Below are 21,510 nucleotides of genomic sequence, written 5' to 3' on the forward strand. Positions count from 1 at the left end.
AGTGTTAGTCAGCGCCGATCGCAGCCATGGCGGCGAGTGTGGAACGCTCTTTTTCTGCCTTTTGGCGTCACGTAGCGCGTGATCTTTTTACGAGCTGGCATCTGAACAATAATCCCTCGCATACTACCTGAAGGCATCAAGTCTGCCAGAACGAGACCCTTGCTATGAATGAAGGAAAGAAGATGGCTTTTGAGGGCTCGTTTTTCTTGGTTAGACACAATAATATTGAGGATGTGCTTAGAACTTTGCGGACGGAAGTAAAACAGTGTCGCGCTAAATATTTATACAAGGTTAATCGTTTGAGCCATTACTACACAACAATTTTTTTCTTAATCTGAAGGCGCCTATTTTTATGAGTATGATAGTTTAGTTATTTTTGTTTTAACATTCATTATTTTTGGTGTCGACGAAAAATTTCAAAATGCTGCATGTTTAGCATATTTTTTGCAACTCTTATATTCACTTTGTGGGCTTAGAAGTTCACACAATAAGCGAGAAAAATACTGCAGGAGCCAATGAAGCAGAAACACGGTCACAATAATGTCAGAAAGATGAGAAAGATAGCCTTGTCACCCATATAGCAGCTTGATTTTCGTAATGTAGTGTTCCAAGTAAAATATCGCCTGTACATCGCTGTGCAGTATGCGTTGTTCGTATAATTAACATACAGAAGGTTTCAAAAGAGTAGCTTTTTTTAAAGGGGAATAAATTTTCCAATATAACAAAGGCTAGGTTGTACGAAGTTTGCCTTTGCCTCGCCTTCACTGCATAGCAGCACGTCAGTGCAGGATTTCAGTGGGTGCCGTTATGCAGCGACTAATGCAAGCCATACGACAGCTTGTCACTTATTTAGGCAATACTGCCCTATGGAGCGTCAGAAACGGTAATAGTGTTAAAACGATGGAAGGGTGGCTTACCCCTTGGACTACCATAGGGCAGGTAATATCCAACCACTTCATACTACAAAAGGGCAGAATGGTAATGTAGTTGACGGTGTGCAGGACAGTTTTAAAGCGTCGTGCTTGGCTTCTGATAATTAAGTTGCATGGCAATAGGTAATAATTAATGACGTCCCTATTGAAAATCCCAGCATTGCCCATCATAAAATTTATGATGGAAATGGTGGAAATTCTGGTGGGTATGATGGACAACGTGGTGTACATGGTGGGAGTAATGGTGGACATCGTGGGACCCTGGTGGGCGTGCTGGGAAAGTTGGTGGTTTGGTGGACACTCGGTGGGCATAATGGGTGGGTGGTGGAGACACAAAGTTGGTGGGTGGTGGAACAATTGGTGGGTGTGCTGGGTGGATGCAGGGATGCTTCGTGTTTGGTGGGAGACCCGGTGGGCAAAGTGGGTGGGTGGTGGCATACGTGGAGATGTGCCGGGTGGATGCTGGGTGCAATAGATGTGATAATAGAAACATGAGGAGCCTGTGTCGATGGACACGTACGTTGCTGATTATGGATGCTTCGTGATCAGCTGCATTTATGATGCATAGAAGTACTCATCCGAGAAAACAGCCGAATTGTTGTGATACAACTTTGTACTCTAGGGCATTGTGCAGCAACTGTCAACGCGCATCTATAGGTGTTTCCTTGCAGGGGCGTAGCCAAGGGGGGGCGGGTTCAACCCCCCCCCCCCGCGCGAAATTTTTCAATTTTGCATGTGTATATATACACGCACACATACAAACGGACGCACGAACATATATAAAGTATGGTTAAAGCCCCCCCCCCCCCCGCCCCGAAAAAAATTTCTGGCTACGTTCCTGTTTCCTTGCATTGAAAATGGAAGTGAGAAGAGTTCACGTCTGAACCAACGAGCGAGAGGCAAGCGCTGCACATGACAATTAACTGACGAAAGCCCTAACTAATCGGAGACAGCATAAGCGACAAAGTGCAACACTTCTAAAATTACATTTTGCGTCGCCTACATGCTTGCCCGAATTTCACATAGACACGACGTCCGTTGTCACAGATCGTTGTACGCAGCGGTTACAAGCAACTCGATCGACCGCTAGCGTATTGGTTCGTATTGTTAGCTCGGCGGTGCACTCGCACGAATACATCTTTATTACTTGCTCGGCTCCTTACCGTGTTTCAAGAACACACTTTATCCTCAGCAGCCCCCTTTAGACAACTTTACGAAAAGGAAGCCTCCGTAAGGTAGCTTTCGAAGTACCTAGGGCTTATGCAATCCAGCATGGCGATGTGTGCGTGGCGATGTGTGCGTGCAAAGCACGACATCCGCAACAATAAAAAGAAAAAAAAAGCTTCGAAGCAATGTGCGAGCAATCACACGTGTCGTATTTCATCGAGGATACATATCACGCGTGGAAAGACGATCAAGCTGGCACGATTGAGCCACAATTTGAACAAACATCAGGAGCCTCAGTATCGGCAAAATGCCGCTGTCTTCACTCCTCGAAAGTAGCAAGATGCGAAAACGGAGCTCACCTAGCTGTCGTAAACGCTTCTTCAGTGTGGTCAGCATTCCGATTTCTTTGAAATAATCCCAACTAGTCCGCTGGTAGTCCTAGGTGCGTAAATCTAACGGCAAAAGTGCTAACACCGACCGAAGTAAATAAACACAAGTAAGGAAATGAGAAAACCTTACCCATTTATTAGAATAAAGCTGAATTAGGCCACATTCAGAAGGAGGTAATATTCACAACACAGACAAATCGTTCACGCGCATTCACTTCGGTTCGCAGAGACCGTCCGTTTCTCTACCGCTGTCACCGACGGCCGCGAGAACGGCCAGAACACGGCTAACACGGCCACACAACACGCCGCACGGGGACATTACGGGAACTCAGCCTTGAGACGTCCCCCTTTCCCTTGAGGACGCAAGCCGAATGGAGGGAAACAGGCGGGAGCCCGGGCTCAACGAGGGGACCGCACACAACGCCCTTCACTTTGTTATAGCTTACGAATGCAAACGTACCGTACAACCACCAGCACAAACACGTGCATTGAACGCACACAAATGAAACGACGGGAAATTTAGCAAACACGTTATTGTGACGGCTCGTGTTTAGCCGAAAAGAAAGTTTAGCCAACAAGAGTCAGCGAGTCAGCAACGCTAGCAACGCGCAAAATGCCCGTCTAACACTAGTGGTATTTGCTTTCAGTAGCTTAAATGCACACTTGATTTAACCTTTTGTTGTAGGATTAAGTTGTACGCGCATGAATGGATGATTTCAAGCGTAAAAATGTGCATAGCTTCGCAGGGGCGTAGCCAAGGGGGGGGGTTGGGGGGGTTCAAACCCCCCCCGAAATTTTTCAATTTTGCTTGCGCATATATACACGCACACATACAAACGCACGCACGAACATACATAAAGTATGGTTGAACCCCCCCCCCCGAAAAAAATTTCTGGCTACGCCCCTGTAGCTTCGCTCCCATAACAGTCACTCATACGGATAAAGGCATCTTTCGTTAGGTGCCCTTAAAATGTCCTAAGGTGGGTCTTTGAAAGGTCGCTTTACCTTTTCTTTCACTTTACCTGAAGTTCTCCTTACGAAAGGCCGCCTTTACGCGTAAGGAAAGGGACGTTTGTGAATACGAGCGGGAGCTGCAAGTATAACCACTAGCAGCTCGCGATTGACGACTATGAAGTCTAAGCAAACACTTCGAAATAAGGCAACAATTTCGCGCAGGGCGTCCACATTATTCTAATATTAGGATTTCCCACGGCTCCGATGTCATCAAAAAATTATGTTGGGGTAACGTGTGCCCTTCGCGCGACGGGCACGTGACGGCACTGGTGAAACAGTGAGAGCGCCCAAGGCACAACGCGGAGCGGCAGACATATGCTGTTTTACCCATGCATTTACAGCGGACACAATTCTTCATAACTTACTTCTGGCAGCTGTGTCACAATTTCCTAATGCATGTTACACGAACGGTGTGATTTCGTGCTTTAAGAAACGGCACAAAAATACATCGTACAGCACATTTGCACTGCGTACTACGTGCACCCGTGGGCACCGAGATGAAAACGTTTTCGTGTATTTTGAACCATGTACACAGCACGCGAAAAACGCAATCACGGTTAGTTATCTTTTGTATTGTGTTTCCGCGTGATGGGAATGCTATGTCAACGCCCCGCTTTATCCCCGCGATGAAGCAAAACGCGTTGAGCTGTACCAAGCGAGAAGCAATGAACCACATGGTTCAGAGCTGACTCGCTTTTGTATTAATAAATGAAGTGAAGGTTGAAGGTAAACATTCATTAAGCTGCGGATGTAATTGCATGAGAAAATGTTCGTGAATGCATGATGTGCATTTTCACATCGCAGTCAAAGGCCGACCTCGCCTGAACAACTTCACTAACTATTCCGCTACATCTGCATAACTTGCTTTAAATTTCAATGACAGATTGATGAGACAAATATATAAGATAGCGCATTTCCTTCTTGCAGCGTTAGCACTCGTGTTTGAGCTATTTGCAGCAACGTACACACGATTTTCCTGTTCCTATGTCGATACCGAAACTGAAACTGAGGTGGTGGTGGCGCTAGTGTCGCCATCATCGCCCTGCCGCTTTTTTTTTTTTCTTCTTCCCAGACATGGCGGCGTCCTGCATTTCGTGTGTGCGTCGTAGTGTCGAGTTTTGTTCATGCTGTCGACGTTTACTGCGTTACCTCGCATTGTGTGTAGTGTGTTGCCGTTACTGACGTAAGCGCAAGTTCTTCACTGAGTATGATGCGCGGCAGCGTGCAAATAGTCACCAGATGCCGGCCGTGCGACTCCGTTCTCTGCGACTCCTTTGTTCGGTGCGATCGAGGGACGTGATTCATGATTTGGAGACCCTCTTTAGACCGTGCCCTCATCAAATGTTTCCACACATCAGTGAGTAGCAGCACCGCAATCCTTACTCGACGACACGCTCTGTGGGCCTGGAAAATGCCTTGACGTTCGAGCACTTCGGGAGCTATCCGCCTCGTGCGCTGCTGCTTTCAGTGGTACTGGTGGCGCCACCAACGGCGGACGGTGGCGATAGGTGGATATGCGCGGCTCATAGAAGCCGTGGGCAAAGCGCTTGTTACTCTCCGTTTTTCTATTCATGTTTCATTCTGGTTTGATATTTGTACTGCTGACGCTGCTCCACTAGACAACCATGCCGTCTGTTACGTCGATTGTTCTATATTATTTGTTTTAAAATGACAGGCCCGTTTTTTTATGCGTGCGCGCGATGCACTGCGTACGTTTCTTACGTGCATGTGTCCAAGTTGTTTGCGTGATCTGTTAACACAGATGAAATAAAAATTGTTGCAGTACAAAACAGCATTCTTGTTTTATTGAACACCCCAAACAGTACAACAACAATGACTATTACGGCTGTATGCCTGCTTAAGAAACGCACAAAAGACACGCGATTTTATCTTCGCCCAACACTCGTAGCACTCAACTAGGCCAAGAAAACCAAAATCTAACTTGCTGAACGTTTTAACAGCCGTCACACAGCTGCATAATAATGCGTGAAAGTACTTAAGCAAATGACCAACAAACATTCAGACAGCGTTTTTTTTTTTTGTTCACAGACCGTGTTAACATATGGGAAAGTTGTAACTGCATTGCAATCACATATTTCGGAATATCTAATCACTTTCACCATTGAAGCCACAATCCTCTAACACATGCGCTTTAAATTGAGCATGGCATTACTCAGACTTATATAGGAAATGCGCACGCGTGGCATTACTCAGATTTATATAGGAAATGCGCACGCGTGTAATGTATCTCGTATGCTAGATTCTCCTTTGGTACGTGCAACAAAACATAAAATGCGATTCTGGAAGTAATGTTCGAGGAGTAGCGAGCATAGAGAAGGGCAACTACTTACAGCTTCACTCACCTTTGCAAAAACGGTATTCCAATTGCAATTCAATATTAACCGACGCAACAACGATAACAACACACTTGTTGCACACAGGCGTACCAGGTTGACGCGCGAGGCCAAGCGCGGTATTTTAAGTGTAGCACAATCGTGCGCGTACAGTACGCTAGAATATTCTGGCACAATGTCGTCAAGCTTGCAGTCACTTCAGCGGTTCCCACGATGTAGCACCAGTTGACGTCCTCGCGTCATCAAACTGCTACGACGCCGAGAACTACGCACACAGCTGACTTGGAAAAACGCGGTCTTGCAGGAGGCCATCTTGTCCCGCAATCAACGGACAAAAGTACACAACTGAGGCGTCTGAAACATTGCCGTTGATGAGATGGTAGCTGAACGAAATCAGGGCTCATCGTCCGACGTGTGGCCACCGCCTTAACACAATATTAACGTTGCAACGTTCAAGGAAGACGCGATGAAAGCGACGAGCCCAGCCGGTCTTGTCGGGTGCGCTACAGCACAGCGCGCGCTCTCACGACCACCGAAAGAAATAAAAGAAAGTGGACAGAGGGGCACCTAGGAGCATCGCGTATCGGTGGAAGCAAGAGGAAGTGTTGCGTCGTCGGTGTGGCGCATTGTCGAGAGATGGCGCTAGTTTGTTTTTGCGCAACGAAATCGCAAATTTCATTCAAAACGCATGAGATCCTATGGGGGGTTGGGAGAGGGCACAACCGTCTTAGCCGAGCGGTGGCGCCACCATACCGATGCACGAGGCGGATACCGGCGGACAGCCGGACGCGGGTAGCTTGGCCGTTCCTTGCTCTGCACATCGCTTGAAAACCGGCGGTCATCCTGCAGCGTACGCTGCCAGCGTGCTTTCTTGCCAGAGGTAAGTGATTTTGAATGTTACGCTTCGTACGTTGTCAGTCGTTCTTATTGTAGTATGCGTTGTCCCTGAAGGAAATCGCATAACTTGTTGGTACGACATATCGTTGTTGTGTGCATGGTGCCCGCGCACGACGTTTGTCCAAGAGCGTAAGCAGTAGTTATATAAAGTTTTGGTAATTAGCTCGTGCGCACGCGCTGCTCTATGTTAATATTTGCTGAAAGGAGACATTTTTCTCAGACACACCATCGTCATGTGTTTTATGCGTGCAGTTTACACTTGTCAACTTACTTGGGGTAAAGCAATGAAATCCAAGCTTGATTTATTTTTTTCTTTTGAACGAGCTCTAAAGGAATGATATCCAGCCACCGTCTTGTGCTATGAGCCGTGGATCAGTACAGTGGGAGAAATAAACTGTATGTAGAGATATTTTCTTTAGGCGTGCATTTTGTGCGTCCTTAAGTAACGTGACCGCCAAAAGCGTTTAGGTTAGCACTCTTGGACATTGTTTGTCGTCTTTTAAGCAATATCTAAGGTGGATTTGCTGAAAATGCAATTTCTGCAGCATGACACTGTATTTAGTTTTGTCAGTTTCACCCATTTTTATCCTTTGTGCGTGTTGACCTAATTTGGCAAAGCGTACTCTCATCTGAATTTGCTATTGCTTTCGGCACTGTATGTGCGTTCGTGCATTGCAGTTACGTGTGACAGTGGTATTACGTGCAAAATTCGTGAACACGGGGTGCCAGCAACACCCCGTGTTCACGAATTTTTCATCTCTTCAAGCTCCCATCTTACCCTCAACTTCTGCTTTTATTGGATTCGTATTACTTGTTTCCTAACTTCCGCAGCTGTATAGCTTGTTTTAAGCACTCATTACTGTGTTTATGTGCTAGTGCGTTTATGTAAAACCATTCATACGCTATTCGCGCTCTACTGGTGGAGCGATAGGTGGACTGCAGTTTTCCATGACTCCGGCAAGTATCATAAAGCACCACTTAAACAGCACTGTAATCATACCCACGAGCTCGAGCTCAGGCTCTGTTACGGTACCATAAATTTTAATTTGCTAAAGTATGCTAAATTGCTTAAAGTATGCTATAAATGTGGTTGCACATTGTGTATGTTGCTAAGGACGGAAACAAGCCACCCTGCATCTAAGGTAGATTATATGGCACTCACATGGCTTGTTTCGTTGAACCTGCAACGTGGCATAGACCCGGAATGGAGCGCAGTGTCATCCAATTCTTCCCTCACCTATGCTGCGCTAAATGTTCAGCTGAATATGATAACGTACCAACTCGCCCAACTTCCCCTGCTAATCCATTGATATGGCACAGTGAAACACTGGCATGCGGAGCTTTGTTGGATGTAAAAAGACATGTAGACCACAGAAATTCTGTGCAACACTGGCATGCGGAGCTTTGTTGGCTGTAAAAAGACATGTAGACCACAGAAATTCTGCAAAAACTCGGCAATTTTCGTCAAGCACAAAGTGTATTTCTCATAAATTATGTTGAAGGCAGCAAAGCACATGCTGTCGACATTCATTCTGTAGAATCCATGGGAAAGTGTATTGAGCAATAATCACATGAACGATGAGGCTTTGAAAATTTCAGATAACATATATTCACATTTTCTTAGATGGGTAATTGTCGAATGCCCATTATAGCATGTGGCTGACAAGGATGTGTGTTATTAGTGAAATATATTGGCCTCCCTCATGTTATTTTCTGTCTAACACATAAGCTAATCAGTGCATAATGTGTTAGTTCCATGATGAATGAAGTTAAAAATGTGCCTGTATTTGTCAGTCCCATCTATTATTCGGTGTATGGTTTGCGTGAGACCATGCCTGCTTGGCATAACCTCTGAGTTGACTGGTAACAGCCTTATTACACAACTTTCTCTCAAAGCCTGTCCTACCAGCCAAATTCTCGGCAATGCTTTAACAAAGAAATTGTTGCAGCCGCCTCCCCTGCTGGTGATGACCATATGCAGCCAATGCTGATGTGAACCTGAGTGATGAACAAATGCAGGTAGGCCACAGCTCTGTTGTAAACAATTTTGACATTATTGTTGTCACAGACCAAACTTGCGATTTATGTGTGACTACTCACATGTGGTGAGGTTCAATAAGTTTCATCTGCTACACACAAACATAGGAACACGTAGGAGTGCTAATGTGGAGTAGGAATCTTCGATACTACATAGGACATATGTGCCACACATCAACATCAAAGTTAAAATGCATTTAGATCTGAAGCTGCTCAATACTAAAGTGTGTCGTTCCATTTCTAGGTCTAGTTTAATCTATAACAACAACCTATATCAGGCACCAAAACAGCCGAATTTGTCAAGTCTAGAAACCAGTTACAGTGTTGTGTTGCTGTTCTGTGTATCTATTATTATTCCTATTTCCATTTGCATGTTTAGTAATGGCACCGCCCACATTCCTGCATTGATTCAAGGAAATAGGGCCACATTCAGGAAATTTGGCTTTCATGTATACACCCTTGTACAGCAAAGAGATTTGTGGTATTGCTACAGTGTCATAATGAAGATAGCACAGAATACCACACACAAATACACACCATGCAGGGGCCTCGCCAGAAAATTTTTTAATGGTAGCGGTCTTGCTATACATCATGTATTTTTGTGCTGTGTTCGTGTGTGTGTGTGTGTGTTTATATGAACATGCAGCATTTTAAATTTTTGAGGGAGCTTGAAATCCCTCCTCCAGTTATGACAATCATGACATGACTTGTGATGTTTTGTGCAATATTTCATTCTTTTTTGCTGTTTTCATTTCATCATGTGTGAAAGTTCTTGGAGCACCATTTTGAAGCTTTCCTACATATTCAAAGTTAGATGGTGTTCTCACGGCGCTCTCATTTTTATAATGCTACATCACTTTTGGGCAATACAAGAAGCACAATTACACACTCTATCGACCCTTGTAGCATTTTTCTTCTCATTGTGAACCAAGTAGGCTTGCAGTCAATCCTTGCTTTTGTTGTTGCATTGAACGTTACACGTGGCTCTGAACATTCTTTTCTAGAGTTGAATGTTCGTGGTACTTTGGCGACACCTAATGCCAGCGCAGAGATACCCGTGGCATAAATGCATGTGCTGCAGATAGGCACACAAAAGCAATGCTTCCTGAGGCGTACAATGCCTATCCATACTTTGTACACACATCTTCAAAGCCATATGATTTTGGTCACGAATGCCAAGTGGAACACGACAAAGAGATTCCTCCCATTGCGGGCAGCCTGGTACCATTGAGTGGCACCATGGATGGTGAATCTGTACCATAATATCAACTTCTTTAGCGCCGAAATTGGATCAAGGATGGAGATACCCTGCTAGGATTTATACCAGCCAGGCTAAACTTTTTTTAATGCATTGAGTGACACGTGCCAAGGGATGCGGATTTGTTGAGTTTGACATCCCAGAAATTAACAGTAGCACATCTGTTCTTATAAAATAGTATTTTAGGTGGCCTCGACCAAGCATTGGTGGAGAAAACACATTCCACAAATACACAGCAGCAATGCACAGCAGGGTGATTTCACGAGAGATCAAACATGCCTGTCCGGTCGATATGTTTGTTTTGCCTGGGTTGGTATGTTTTATGTGGGCACACTCAAAATGCACTGAACCGAAAATTTTATTTCCAAGAAACGCTCCCGGCGTGGCAAAAAAATATTTGGAGGTGGCGGTGCGGGCCTCCTGTCTTTGCTCACTGCAATGTTTTCGGATTTCACGGCAGAATTTAACACGAACTGTAAATGACGTGTCCAAATTTTTTTTCCTGGTTTTAAAACGCAATATTGTGAATTACATCCAAGCTTTTTTTATGCTGTTCTCAAAAGGATGATGTGAAAAAATGGCAAACACGGTAGAAATAAAAAAAGCGTGCTAAGCTTGTAATAGGAAAGGCGCCTTGACGCCTTTCCTTTTTCAAACGGAAACTTCGAAACAGTGTCAAATATAGAAAAGAACCTTTGCAGCATTTGTACGGAAGATCATTTTCCTACGGGCAACGCAAAAAAAGAAAAAAATAGCTAAAGAAGCGAGTTTTTTTCAAAAAAAGTTCATTTTCAAAAAATAAAATTGAACAATCCGGTCTCAACTTTGACGACAATTTTTAGTGAAGAGTGCTTATGTCAGTGAGCACACGGTTTTAATATCATATGTCCTCATTTGCTTTGTTCACGAGATATAACGGGCCAAAATGACCTTTGCTGTGTGTGCTCACTTTAGTGCGACTGATGGTTATCAGCTGGCATTGTGCATAAATCTCAGTTTTAGTTATGCTCATGCAGCAAAACCTTGCTCTGGTGGCTGTTCGTCAAGAAAAATATGTTTTCAGATTTTATTTGTGCCTAGCGTATGCGAAAGTGGGCTGCTGCCTCCCTCTAAAAGGCGAATAGGACTCTTTGTGGAAGAATTTGGAGTCAATAACTATCATCAGTTTTTAAGTAGTGTTAAAACAATGCAAGAATTCAAGCTTTATGAGAATGCACATTCAGGCACTGCAGGAATGACCATTGTTTTAAGATATGGTGTCATTTTTATAGGCTAAGCGCTGAGTCACTTACATATTGCCTTGTGCCAAATGGTGCATCACTACAATTTTCCTTCTTTGGTTCTTGTATTTTATAGAAATCTGCTAAAAGGAGAGGGCAAGCAAACTTGTTACAATGAGCAACAGCTGTAACCTTCTTATACACTCTTTTTATGAAACTCGCTCTGTTATTGAAATGTTGCATGAATCGAATAGCTACTCAGCCAGACATGATGAATGCACATTAGCTTGTGTGCTTATTAGTGTCCGGTTTCTTCAAAATCTAAAAACAAAAAAAAAACCAAATATGTATATTCTGTAGAAAACGCCGTCAATAGGCGCGTCACATATACTTCATTTTGCCCATCAAAACAACATATCTTTTGCGACTCACTTCTGCGGAATCTGTGTGGAGGAAGCGTAATAATGAAATACAGTTTTCTCGTTCAAAACAAGCTATGTTTGTCTAGGTAATTGTGCCTTACATTTTATTTTGCTGATATTTGTTAACCACATTTGCATGATTGCGATGCACAACTCAATCAGTAGTGTGCTTGACTGGGACTGCACTGGTTGGTGCAATATAAAAGGCAATGAAACAGCATTAGACAAGAAGATGTGAAGATGACACACACGCCACTAGGAAACAAGGCAGTCAGAGCCAATGTGAACACTTTTCTAGGTCTTTGGCCTAAAATGAAGTATATGCAATAGCAACCTCCTATCTACTAATACATATAAGCCAACGCAAAGCAAACTGGTGGCGCGGCCGACGTATCATTTTATTTTTGATTCAACAAACCTGGAAATACATAATTTTGCGGTTCTCTGTTGACTATGTCATTGCAATGTCTTAAGCAGCTATCTTGGCAATGGGGTTTAATAAAACTGTTCACCGTGTATTTAGCTGACAGAGAGCGATAGCTTGAGCCATTTTCACAGCTGATTGGGGAAGTCATGTATGTACTGTTGATCATCATTCAAAGCCGCATAACCTTTCCATGTCATAGACGTTTGTAAATATTAATAGTCTCAAAGTGCCAGATGAAGTGCATTTATAAAGTTTATTGCCCAGGTATTGTTATAAAAGTTGCACGCAGATAACCTAAGGTAACAGCCAAAATGCATTCTCACACACTGACGATGCATCTTATCAAATTTACTTATGTTTGTAGCTTGTGGATGCTTCGAGAATTATTTCTTGAAAACTTTTTAAAATATGTGAATAGCAGCTTATACGAGCTCGTGCTTTTTAACCTATATGCATTTTTATAGTAAAAACATGTATTTGTATTGTTTTGTTTAATATTTTGTATTGCGTTTTTGCTCTAGATCTGCAAAGGAGCTGTCCTGAAGCACCATGCTTACTCAAGTCATGCAGCGAGAGTCAGGTAAATGGTATGTTTCACATCCTGCAGCTGTGTTCGTGGTTCACTTGCAAAACTGTCATATTTTCATGAATTAGCAATGTGGGGACATTTTCTTCAAGACTGCGGTTGAGCAGCAAACAGTCGTGCCACTCTTCACCATCTTAAATGAAGGTAGGCATGCAAACACGGGCACAAGGGAGAAATCGGGACAACAGAATTGCTGACTAACAGCTGAAGAAATGCAGAGCGGCTGAAAAGAAGGTAGACACAAACACTTACCTGCACACGGGCGTGGGGCGACACTTATTAATCTGGCAGATGTGGGACTTTACGTGAGAGAAATGTGATTTCGATACTAGCGAATAGTAGCTTGCATTCATTGAATTTTGGTGTGCATGTACACCCTCGACAATGCAAATATAATTTAGTGTGTTAGCCACTGGTTGACGACCTCTTACGTTCAGTTAATCTCTGAATAACACAGCAGCCCCTCTGTCCTATGTAGAAACAGCCACAGCTTTAAAGAACTTTATAAACCAGAGCTACACAGCAATCAGTAAACTAGTGGGTGTGTCTTGCAAAAACATATTTGAGTCTGCCTTTTGTCTATTCCCGGCTCATTCTTTCTCAGTACAGTGGCGCAAATCTTACCCGGCCCATTGGCGGCCATAAGGGCAACATTAATGCCTTATCTACTTCTCACTTTCTTTAGCCTATGAGATAAGCACTGATTGTAAGGAACACCTAAGACACGCTTGTTACTATTGCTTTCTGCAACCACGTTCAGACGTAACAAAATGTGCTTCTTTAAACATTGAGCTACCGAGGCTACAATGCAAGAATGACCTACATCTAATAGATGCCTAACCAGTTCATTAAAGCTGGTGTTCATTGTGTGCACACACGACTTGGTGAGAAAATACTTATGGCATGGCATAGCAATTCCAGTACTATTCCTTAGAAACTTAGAATGCTTGGATGAGAAGTTGAACAGTAGTTTTGAAGATCTAGGAGCATACTGCCATCACACGTGGTTCCCCAGAAACACTAAGGTAATGTCCTGAAATTGTACTATTCTGTCATTATTCTGAGCCAATTATTTAGAAAGGTTCAGCCCTCGTTCAATCACATCAAATTGTCTATTCACTGAGGTAACCACGGTTTCAAGTTTATCACCGTTAAAAAAAATTAATCATGTAATTGTCTACGTAATGAAAAACCTCAATAATATCTTTACCTATGGCCTCCTCCAAGCATTTGTAAACTGTGCTAAGGTATAAATCAGTGAGAATTGGGGCATCTTTAAATCAATACAAGTTCAATTCTGCGCATGTTACGCTTACTTGATATTTTGTTGTGGTTACCAATTTGAATCCATGGTTACCTCAATGATTCAACAGTGTGAGTTAAATGGAGGATGGCCAAAGTTCACTGAAGTATTGCTTCAGAATGATAATATACAAACTTTAGGCATTTCCTTAGCATTTCAGGAAAACCAAGTTTGTTAGCAGTATTCTTCCGGAGCTTCAATAGTGTTGTCAAACTTCAACTCCAAGCATTCAAAGCTTAGAAAAAACGCTATTTTCATGTCATGCTTTAACTAATCTCTCACCAGTCTGTACACAAAATGAAGGCCAGCTTTAACGCACAGGTTACGCATCCATTAGATGCAGGTTATCCTCGATTTGCAGTAGCCACTGTCACTGAACGTTTAAAGAAGCTGATTGTGTCACGTGCAAACATGGATGCAAAAATTAACAGTAACAAGCGTACCTTAGGCTAGGTATTCTTTACACTCATTGCTTATGTCACAGGCTAAAGAAAGTGGGAAGTGCATACCGTGGTAATGCTGTCTTTACGGCTGCCAATAAGCTACGTAAGATTTGCGCCACCTTGCAGAGAGAATAAACAGATAATAGACAAAAGTGCACTAACATTCATTTCGTAGAACACATCAAAAATTTACCGATTGCGGTACAAGTGTGGTATAATGTTTCTCTTCGCTGTTGCTGCTTCTCCAAAGAGCAAATGGGCCGCTATGTTTACCAGAGATTAACGAAACATCAGGAGTCATAAACTAGAGGTTTACCATCTAATATAACCTTGCATTGTCGAGAGTGTAAATGAACGCTAAAATTAAATGAATGCGTAGTTTCATACAACAGTGGAAGTGTAAAAACCTGTAATGGTAGGAGCTTGGCATATCGATAGTAGTGGAACCGCATGTGTGAGCCATCTGTCAGCTGTCTTGCATGACGAAGAAATCAGATTCCTGAAGTGTTATGTCTCACGTAAAGCTCCAAGTGTGCCGGATTGATAAGTGTCTCCCTATCCCTGCTCATGCGTGTAAAGGTATTTGTGTCCACTTTCTTTTCCACCACTGTATGCTTCTTCATTTGTTTGCTGGTGTTTGTGTTGGCCCCACTTCTTTCTTGTGCCTGCGTTTGTATGCCTACCTTTGTTTTAAGGTGAATAATTACCAATTTGTTCAGCTTTCTGTCATTCTAAATATTCTTCACCAGCTTTGAATAGGTTGAACATGAGTCCAGTATTGCCGTACGAACTGCAGACATGATGCCGAGCACGTGTGGTAGCCTTTGAACTGCATGTCAAAGCCCAAGATTTCTGTGTCATCATTGCAAGGCACTTATATTCATAAGTTCTAGCCAGCACATCTGCCCTCATCAAAAACAGCACAGGAGAAATCTGCCTATATAGTACTTTGTAACTGAAAAATAATCCAGATCTCGGAGTTCGGTTATTGTTCACAGTCAATCTATTTGAAATGAATTGCAAGGTTGACATGACCTCGGAACTTATACATTTGTGTGAAATTTGTGTGAAGACATCATCCAGCCATCACGTCAATGTAGATCCACAGTAAACAGGCAAAAATTCAACAAATGCACCTGCAAAGATCTGAAAGGTGTTCTGAAAAACACAGTAATGCCGAGGCTTTTTGTAAGAAAGGTTGTCTGTATACATATCAATGATAATAAATGAAAGGGTGGCAGGATTGCATTGTCACGCAAAAGTATGGCATATGTATGGGTTCTAATGTTGTGTAAACTTGGTGATGTTTAAGAATGGTCGACGAAGTATACGTTCTGGTTGATCATTTATTACACTAGACAAGAACGAAGAAGAGGCCAAAACAACACCAGCAAAATTTCAATGATGAATCAGTACCACCTTGCCCAACTGTCAGTTCTGATGGTGCCCTGATTAGAATCTTTTGGTCAGTAGATGATTACCTTTTATTTATTGAGTGCTGAGGGTTCGAGGCTACGGCAATGCACTCACTTTCTACGAAAAAAGTGATGCTAGTTTGAACGTCACGTCTGCTGTTCTGAGCAATGATGGCACTCAATTTGGGGACCCAAGCATATAGGTCAGTGGCTGCTACACATGCTGGACATAAGCAGTCTGTTAGGCCAATTATATACTTCGGTTTGGCCCATTCAGTGCTGGTGACAAATGGCATCAATGTTTGTTGCCTAAGACCTGTGTTGAATATTGAACAAATATGCTGTGTCCATTTTGCATCTCTGCCATTTCTCAGACTGATTTTGTCACATTTTCCCCTAGTTGGCATTATTTTTATCGCACTCAGCGAGTAATGCTTCTATTGTTCGGACGAAGAGGACGGAAAGCAATAGGCGAGCCCAGTTTTCGTTAAACACTACCATATGAAAAAAACAAGTAATGGATTCAAAGAAAGCATGGGAAAAACAATTTAAACCTCTTTTAATTGCGCTTTATGGAAATTTGATTTCATTCTTATGCTGCAGCATTCACAGCGATACAGTTAAACGGCACACTTATGAATAATGAAATTTGTAAGGTATGGCCTACCAGAGTAATCTATTTATTTGAGTATAAGTGCTCTTTAGTCTTCACATTGTGTTTGAGCATAGGAATATGAACAAAAAATATAAACAATTAAAACCATACACCTTACTTGGATGACGTGGTTAGCTGTGCCTGTCCTCCACAAAGTTTTCTATAAACTTTCATGCCTTCCCATCGTGCCAAAAAAGGAAAGTTCTGCACGCAGCGCATTCACGGCACACTAACGCAACACGCTCACACCATCTTGGACGTGAAGGACGTTAGCATACATTGTAGCTTCTTTTTCTGTGCCGTTTCACTTAGATTTGCAAACTCAAGTGCCAGTGCACTTGTATTGGCACAAACAATCTTTAGTGAATTGCATCTGATGCCAACATATGTGTATGTGTATTTGTGTATGTGTATTTTCAAGTCTATTACAAGGAGGAGGAGGAGGAATAAACTTTTATTGAGACCAGCAATTTGTTTGGAAATGAAAAAGTTATTTCGAGGAGTGTCTCCCCTTAAAGGACACTAAAGTGAAACCTTAGGTCAGTTTAGACAAATAAATTATTATTTAAGGTCTGTAATGTCATTATTTTACTTTCATAGGTAAATAAGTAGAAGAGGAAATGAAGGCCAGTGTTTCACTTGTTGAATTTCATGCTAAAACTCACCACATACAGGTCAACATGATGTTGCGAAGATCACGTCTTTTTGGTATTTTGGCCACACTGGTTCGCTAAAATTCTGTGAACATTATGCTAAGATTTGGGTCTGTAGAAACACAATGTAAAGAATATTGCTCGTAGCAGGCGCTGGCAAAATCTGATGTCACGGAGAGCTGGTGTGGGAACGTCTACGCAGCATCGCCTCGTGTATCTTCTTTTTGCACATTGTCTTGCTTGCCAATGCCAGAAAGCAGAGCTAGTTGGTAGGGATTCATGATAAATGATGGTAGGCATGCAACACGGACACAAGAAAGAAGTTGGGACAACACAAACGCCGACTAACTTTGTTCGTCTAGTCGTTATCCAGCATTTGTGTTGTCCTGACTTCTCTCTTGTGTTCAAGTTTGCATGCCTACCGTCTTTCATGAATCGCCTGCCAAGCATCTTCTCGCGTAAAGAGTGGTGTCTTTGGTACTCTGAAGTTGTTTGCACTAAATGACAGAAGTTGTTTTTCTCTTTAAAATCTTTTTAACCCATTTCCTACCACAGACGATCTGAGTTCGTACACGGTTTGTACTGCTCCTACCGAAGAACTGGGCTCGTCCACGCTGAAAGAAGCGTTTGCGTGCGCTGCAATTAAGATACTCGATTCAGTTTGCTGCGCTGTCTTTGACTTACACAGATAGTGCAGCAAAAAATATAAAAACACGCTCAAAGCATGCATTTTATTGAGGACAGGCGGGATTCTGGCAGCTTGAATTAGAAAAGGGTGTACGTGCGCGAGTGCCGGCAACAGCTTTGTTTAGCTTGTTCGCTTAAGTTTTGTGGAACGAAGAATATCAGTGCCCGTGCAAGTGTGGCAGCGACTACACAGAATATTTTTTTTTCTAAATCCTCAGATTCGGATGACCACCGAATCTCAACGTATCGACAGTGCACGGCAATAGTTGTAAAGAAACCCCCAACATCACGACGCATCCAGGGCTTTTTTTTACGGGCTCCTTTTCCCCGCACATTATTATTTTTTTAAGTTTAAAGACATTTTCTGCACCAAAGACTGAATAAAAATTAGGGCACCTTCTGTGTTGCAGGGCAGTGAGGCCAATCTTCCGCATACTTTCAAAAAATATTTTTCTTTTATCTTGCGAATAAAGTGCCTTTAAATAGTTTTTTAGTTGTTTCGGGACACGTGAAATCAAATGGGCAAATAAAAAAATGGTATTTTTATAGTTTTTTAACAAAAAACTCGGTAGGGAAAGAGTGGTTGCTGGCATATTTTAGTCAAAGATGGCTGGCATAAGAAAAAGCGATATGGAGTCTCAAAGCACACAGCGAGGACATCCGTTGACGTACTTTGTAGCTAATTGGGTTTGCACACCAGCCTTGGCAATGAACTATGTACTAGAACGTTACGGACATGTGGACTGATACATGCTGCCTTTTATTTGACTTGATATGGTTTAAGCCTTTGGTCAAAGTTATTGCAGCTGGTTTCATTGATGTTATTGCTCCAAATTTAGCAAAAGCAGTTTATTTGTTTTTATTCAATTCTGTTCTAGCATGCCTGGAAAGGTACTTCAAAGCACACCCAATCTGGCTGACTGCACTACCTCAAGAAAACTGCCTTTCTACCATCTGCAAGTTCCTAAGAAGCTACTTTATGAAGCAAGCCAGCAGGGCGTACGTGTTAGGCATGGCAGCACGGAGAACAAATAAACATGAGTATTTGGTGCAAGATGCATTCATTGATTCCGTGCTGCTTCAACATGTGGTTGTATGCTTGGCCATGTGTAGACACAGCAAGTAAACTCGTTAACCTCGATGGTAAAAGGTTGTCTATAATCACGTTAAGAAGCACAATGCCTTATTTTTGTAAATAATTGCATAACTCGACTTTGACTCAGGCGTCCAACACCCATCGTTATCTACCCATTATCTGCCCATCACCCAGCATACACCCAGCATGTCCATCACCCGTCATCCACCCATCATCTGTCCACCATCTGTCCATCACCCAGTATCCACCCACCATCCGTCCATCACCCGCCATCTGTCCACCATCCGTCCATCACCCACCATCTGTCCACCATGTGTCCATCATTACCCAGTACCATAATCCACCAAGATGGTGGGTAGTGGGTCCCATCATGCCCACCATTGGGCAAATTTTCAATAGGGGTGATTAAACTATCGTTTACATATGTTGATTTGAAGATGCTAACGTTAGAGGTAAACGCGTGATCCTTTACCACTGGGTTGCCCGATGAAAAGATGTGTCCTAGCTATACACGTTCGAGATTATTGGATAGCGTCCCATCACTCACCAGTACTGGGTGCAGTTGCAATTTGATCATGCCCCCCCACCCCCGATTACTCGTTGTCCCAGAAGGAAGCTGAACTGCGAAGTTGTTCAAATTGCTGATGCTTGAACCTGCCTTGCACTGGGTACCATGCCTGCTGACAGAGTCTTTGTGGAATTACCTCCACATATCAGAACAAAACCTGGTCAAATTCAATTCGTCATGTACTAATTAACGTTCGCTAAGATATTGTAACAATTCCATGTTCGCCATATCGCGTTTCATTGTTAATCCGAATGCTGCACCGCACGTAATTGACCCGTAGATAAGGTTAAACGATCAGCTAGGTGAGCAAGGCAATATTTACAATATAACAGGCTTGCTATATGCAGGAATAACTGAGAATATTATGATTTCGTAATGAAGACTGCGTTTCTCCACCTACTACCACGACACTGTGAAGTACGTGGTGCAAAATGTGTTTACGATCATAAGCTAGTATTTCCTTGTTATGTTGATCGTGCAGCGTACTTATTATATTCCCCTAATATGGGGTATTAATACGTCATGTTTGGACCTCTTGCAGCTGGTGAAATGGCAGCCATATGAAAAGGTTCGCCTGCGTCTGACGATTCTCCTCCTGTCTTTTGTGCACTGGGCTTTGGCACAACTTTTGCAAGTATGACATCTTTTTATTCCGTTTTGAAGATCAAATGTTCTATAATCTAGAGGGAGAAAGAGGGAGACAAATGTTTGAATGAAAAGCTGGAGATGTTAGCAGGCTGTTCGCCTGACATATATACACTGAAAACCGCATAACACATACAACACACATAGACTACACTGCTTACAAAGTTTTGTTGAGGCTCGTGGCCATAGATACACACCAAGCAGACTGCACGAACACATGCTGCGTTATTTTTTCAGAAACTACAAAATCGTGCTGCATAAAAAATTTCCAGCAGTTTCTAAGCACTCTGGGAATCGATGTTATTCGAGGCAGGGATCTTGAATCATCAAAGCTGTGAAACGGCGTTTTGAAACCTGTACTTGGCCACGGATGAATGTGCGGAGAACTGCAAACCGACGCCCCACGTGGGAGCGACCACAGAAAACACACCACATCGCCACGATAGCTGCAGTCTTCGTTGTCATGCGCGAGTTGTGGCCGCAAGAATAAGAAAAAGTACTTTCAAGAAAGGCTGAAAGTTCGATGGCCGCAATATCACCTGCAAAATGAAAGCCGCAAGCGTAAACACACTTCTCGCTTCACCTATCTGGCTAAAAGAGTCAGAGGATGGGCGAGTTCGTTGCGCATAGTGGACAATCGCGACGCGCTGTTCGAGCACCAAAAAAGCAAAAAAAAAATCATTTGTGTTCTGACAATCATGTAAACTGGTTTGTAAGTTGTGAAAAATGCGCAATATAATGTGTTCCCTTACAATTCCTAAAACGGTATATCGGGCAACTTGGTAGGTGCATTAACACGCGTTTACAGTAGCATAATTATAACAGTATGCACATTTGTAACGCTGGTAGCTTAGCTACCCATTGCAGCAGGTTTGATTGTCAGCCAGAACTCGAAAGCACCACAGTTGTATCGCGATCTAGAAATGCAAGAGGGAAGTGATCGAGGCCTTCACGATGCTCAACATCGCCAATGATTTGTGCGTTAGTGCGCCATCAATGTATTTGACTGATGATGAAATGTCATTTTTCATTTTTTACAAGGAAATCTGAATAGAAGATATGGGCTGACTAGACGGCGTGACGCGGATACCTCTTCTCTTCTTCTGTGAATTACGCATGCTACCTGTGTCTTCCTTTCTCACACTCGTATGCATTTGTCATTTTTCACCAACTAAATCGATTTTAGTTCGCGCTCGTATTGAGTACTAAATCAGTGTTTATGTGCGTCATTCTTGGTGTTTGAACGGCGCGTCGCAATTGTACACAACGTAGGATCCCTTGCAGTCTTGAACACCGAAGCACGCAAAAGTGCCATTTATTGTCTTGTTTTCTCGACTGCAGG

General features: G+C 42.9%; 1 protein-coding gene and 1 long non-coding RNA gene across 3 annotated transcripts in view; both read left to right on the top strand.

The window, feature by feature from the left end:
- Positions 1-21,510, top strand: part of LOC119390976 (polyamine-transporting ATPase 13A3-like) — a 585,099-nt gene that overhangs the window by 542,588 nt on the left and 21,001 nt on the right. The window contains exon 21 of the mRNA XM_037658686.2: positions 20,065-20,157. Within this exon, the coding sequence (XP_037514614.2) occupies positions 20,065-20,157 (93 nt within the window). The remainder of the gene's footprint in view (positions 1-20,064; positions 20,158-21,510) is intronic.
- On the top strand, positions 6,625-18,909 carry LOC119390980 (uncharacterized). Of its 2 annotated transcripts, none has more exons than XR_005183548.2 (4): positions 6,625-6,736; positions 8,703-8,772; positions 12,639-12,704; positions 18,738-18,909. It is a non-coding gene; the product is annotated as an uncharacterized LOC119390980 (long non-coding RNA). The 2 variants fall into 2 exon arrangements; XR_005183547.2 differs by having other exon boundaries at positions 12,639-12,697.

The sequence above is a fragment of the Rhipicephalus sanguineus genome, chromosome 4 (assembly GCF_013339695.2).
Source record: "Rhipicephalus sanguineus isolate Rsan-2018 chromosome 4, BIME_Rsan_1.4, whole genome shotgun sequence".
Lineage (NCBI taxonomy): Eukaryota > Metazoa > Arthropoda > Arachnida > Ixodida > Ixodidae > Rhipicephalus > Rhipicephalus sanguineus.